Raw genomic sequence first — 4092 nt, forward strand, 5'->3', positions numbered from 1 at the left:
GGACTCCCTTGGACCCTTGGCACAACTTGCCCAGCTGCCTCAGATGCCTATGGACCCAGAGGAGCTGTGGGTCCACGAAGGATGTATAGTGTGGACCAGTGGAGTATACCTTGTGAATGGGAGACTGTATGGCCTGCAGGAGGCACTAGATGGTGCCAGAGAAACAGTGAGTGTTCTTTGTATCTATTTGACCTGTTTAGTTCTAGGTTATTGCATGTTCATGACTTAATTCTGGTGTTGACGGTAAAAGAAAGGCAGATTTTGAATTCCAGTGTTAGTCAGTTGTTTATATTTTATGGTACATGTCATGAAATAATATATAACAAATGCTCTTCAGTATATTATTAATAGTGTTATGGGTTTATTGATTTTTAGCATTATCTTGGCCCTAAGCGATTCTTCACTGTCTGGCACAGTTCAAAGAAGTATTGATTTCTTCTTTGCCATTCTGTCTGTCCTTGCCCAGTGCTGCTCACTCTGCGAGATGGTTGGCTCAACGCTTGGCTGCTACAGTAAAGGTTGTACACTTCGCTACCACTACCTATGCGCTATTGAAGCAGGTGAGTGGATTCTATAATAACAGGTGCAATGGCATCAGGGAGTTAATGTAAACATTTAAATAATGGATGCAATCCAATAATGGATATATGTGCATGTTTAAATAAGCAAACAAAAACATCCTTTTCTACTTAAAGATATCTGTCACAATATCTGTACAGGACTGATACTTTATGTCCCTGTTCCAGATTGCTCTCTGAATGAAGATAACTTCTCATTGCGGTGTCCGAAGCACAAGGTAAAGGAGAGGTTGGTTTTTCATACTGTTTCTAGGGAATATTCATTCAAAAAATGGTCCCTGTCTTTTGTCTGCCACTTTAGTGGCCCACGCCCCTATCATTGACTGAGCCATCAGCTTCATTTATTTAAATCTCTCCCTTTAACCTGAGTCTTTCTTTTTTTCTCCCCTCCTCTCTTCTTCTCTCAGTTCACACAGAGCATCAGGCCAGCCAAGTCAGTTTACCTTGAGCAATCGGAGAGAGGCTGAGAGAAACAGAGAAGAGGAAGAGACGCAGGACTCTGGGAGCTGTAAGTTTGAACTTAACTTATGTGTGTGTTTGTACCTTTTGAGTGTATATTTTCAGGATATATCATATTGATCATTTTCAGGCTTTTCTATCAAAATTAATAAATAACATTATTTGTTCATACAGGGTATCTGCAGGTTTCAGCAAGTCAAATTTAAGGCTTTTTAAGACCTTTTTAATACCACCTTGAATGAAATTTAAGACCTAAAACACAATACATATTAGGGGTGGGAATCCCTTGGCACCTCACGATTCGATTCGATTCCGATTCCGAGGTCAACGATTCGATTCAAAATCGATTCTCAATGCATCTCGATCTGCTGTTCTTTTTATTTTTTTTCATCATCTTTTTATTTGGGGTGGGTATATACAACAATGGATACACTGAACACAGAATGTCCATATATCCCAGAGTACTGCTGTTCTGCAGCCGTCTCTCAAGCATAAAAGCCCACCACAAGTTAATTTTCATCAGTTTTTTCATTGTTTGGTGGTAGACTGGTTTCTCATTAATGAACCTTCAGTAAATGGACACTAATTTGTTGCCTCTGGGCTGTTTACTCCCGTTATATTCAGACAATTTAATTGCACGCAGCAGCACGACAGCTTCTCCATACTCTTTGTTCTCTAGTTCATGGACTCGTAATGGTCTTCTCTCACACTCCTCCTCACCTCACCTTAGTGGCAGTAACCCTGCCTGTCACTTCCTTTTACTACCTCCCCCTCACCTCCATTCCAATCCATTCTGTCCTCATGGAAACTAAAGATGTGCCACAGCAATTTTCCCTCTTTACTTTATAATTTTTGCACATATATATTCCTGGTAACAGGTTTTTGCTTTGTTTGAAAATGCATTATAACTTTTGAAATCCACTTCTTCAAATTCATTGAATTAGAAACAAATGAGAAATTTGGATGCATGCCACTTGAAAATGTACATTTAAACAAAGTGGAGTCTAGTCAGTTAGTCAGAACTGAGCCTGTGATTATCTGACCATGAGTCCACTTGAAAAGACTCCTCGCAGTGGGCTGTCTCAATAAATGGTGCTGTGTGTGAAAGCAGTCAATTCTTTGTATCAAAACCTTACCTCAATCCTTTTGTGTTTCCTCTCAGGTTAGTTTGGACCATAGAAGACAGAGTTGTTTATGCAGCAGCCGCAAAAGTGAAAGGAAAGGACTGGCATCTGCAACAGAGAACAACAGAAGGGAATCAGCATTATTTACAACTTTTTTATAGAGAATTATTGCCTTTTGCTTAAAAAGCTGAAAAAAAGGAACATGCAACATAGAGGAATGGAGCTACAAGTAAAATACAAAACAAAAACAAAAAACTACAAAGTTTGAAGCGGATTCAAGACTGATGGAGGAACTGAAGGATTTTTTGTTTAAAGAACAAACTAAACAAACTTCCTCTCTAGGCTTTATTTGACTTTCCTCAGACACCCTCAAAGTGTTAAGCTCTTGTTTATCATCATTTACTTTTTTTTCTTCTGGTTTTATTTGATTGCTTTGAAGAGGCGTAATGGGAGCAAGTTGGGTGTCACACCCAGAAAAGAAAGAGAGAATTTTGTATCCTCTCACAAGTAGTATTTTATCTTATATTAGGATGATCACAATTATTATTTTAGTCCTCATTATTATTTTCTATCCTCGTCATTATTTACTCATGAAAATGATACGGATGTATCTCACTTTATATTCAGTCAACTTTTGAATTTTTTTTTTTTTTTTTTTTTCATTCCTGGAGAGGGAGGAGGAGCCAGAGTAATGTTGTCTGGAATGTCAGGGTTCGAGTTTGCCACAAAGACATTATTGCCTTGGAGAACGGACATCTGTTGCCTTTCAAAAGTCACCTAAATTAATGAGAAGTGTGTGTGTGTGGGTGGGTGTGTGTGTGTGTGTGTGTGTGTGTGTGTGAAAAACTGAAAAAATGCTGTTATCTGGGTCTTTGATTCCATTTTGGTCCTTTTGAAAAGTGTTCTTATTTTTCATCACAGGGGTTTCTACGGTACAGATAGTATTCATGAAAAATCAGATGGACGCAATCTTATTTTTCAAGTACAAAATGTTCTTAATGTGCAAAGATGACAGAGGAGGATATAACACTAATGCGGACTAATGCGTGTCCACCATCTTTAACCATGCTGACTGAAAAGAGTTGATGCAAGGACACAGGAGTTTTCATCAGTGTAGAACTGTGTACTGGGTGCACAAATGCGTATGTTTTCAGTTGCTACGTATGACTGACAGGCGTCAGTCCCTTGGACACTGATGAAAACCGAAAACTTTTGGAGAGGGTGTCATATGAACGGCTGTGATTGGCCAGTTGTTACGGCCAATGTGGAGCAAGCCTTACCAAGTACTTTAGAATGGTTTCATTCTTCAGTGACACAGCAGCGATTTGATCGGGAGATGCAAAATCCATTCAAAAGAAGCATTGCCATAAAATTTTAAAAGTGAGTCGTACATGGTGTTGTCTTTATCATTTTTTATTGTTATTCTTGTAAAAAAAAAAAGAGAAAAAAAGGTCAAGCTGAGAAGACAGTTACACTATCAAAACCATGCTGTATTAGCAACCTGTCAATATGTATATGAATTATGAATACACATAAAAAAGGTTCAAGTATTCTCTTCTTGTTTCTGGAAAAATGTTTTCTTCTTAGGAAGTCAAGTTATGAATGCACTCTTGCGTTTAGAAACTATTAGGCCTAGGTCAAGGTCTCTGTGTTTCTATTAATCTATTGGCGCTTTTCCACTGCACATGTAGCTCTACTCGACTCAGTTCAACTCGGTTTTGGTAGCAACACGGGTCGTTTTCCACTGAAGATAGTACCCCCTGAAGGTGGGCTGGGTCCTCATACAAAGGGGCAGAAAGCCGACTCCGGAGCTAATTAGCAAATCAGAAATTACGAGTAGTTGTATTATTAACTGAACCAACCCCCAAAAATACTGATGGAAAATGTTTAAGAAATACCCCCCTTGTATCTGTTTGTTAAAAGAAGTAGAA

At 38.7% G+C, this 4092-nt stretch overlaps 1 protein-coding gene across 1 annotated transcript in view; it reads left to right on the top strand.

Moving 5' to 3' along the window:
* Positions 1-3687, top strand: part of tcf20 (transcription factor 20) — a 14019-nt gene extending 10332 nt beyond the window's left edge. Inside the window, exons 3-7 of the mRNA XM_080044582.1 lie at positions 8-166; positions 467-560; positions 747-807; positions 986-1086; positions 2200-3687. Of these exons, the coding sequence (XP_079900708.1) occupies positions 8-166; positions 467-560; positions 747-807; positions 986-1086; positions 2200-2204 (420 nt within the window). The 3' untranslated portion in view covers positions 2205-3687. The remainder of the gene's footprint in view (positions 1-7; positions 167-466; positions 561-746; positions 808-985; positions 1087-2199) is intronic.
* Positions 3688-4092: the final 405 nt, after the last annotated feature.

The sequence above is a fragment of the Ammodytes marinus genome (assembly GCF_949987685.1).
Source record: "Ammodytes marinus genome assembly, chromosome: 16".
NCBI lineage: Eukaryota > Metazoa > Chordata > Actinopteri > Uranoscopiformes > Ammodytidae > Ammodytes > Ammodytes marinus.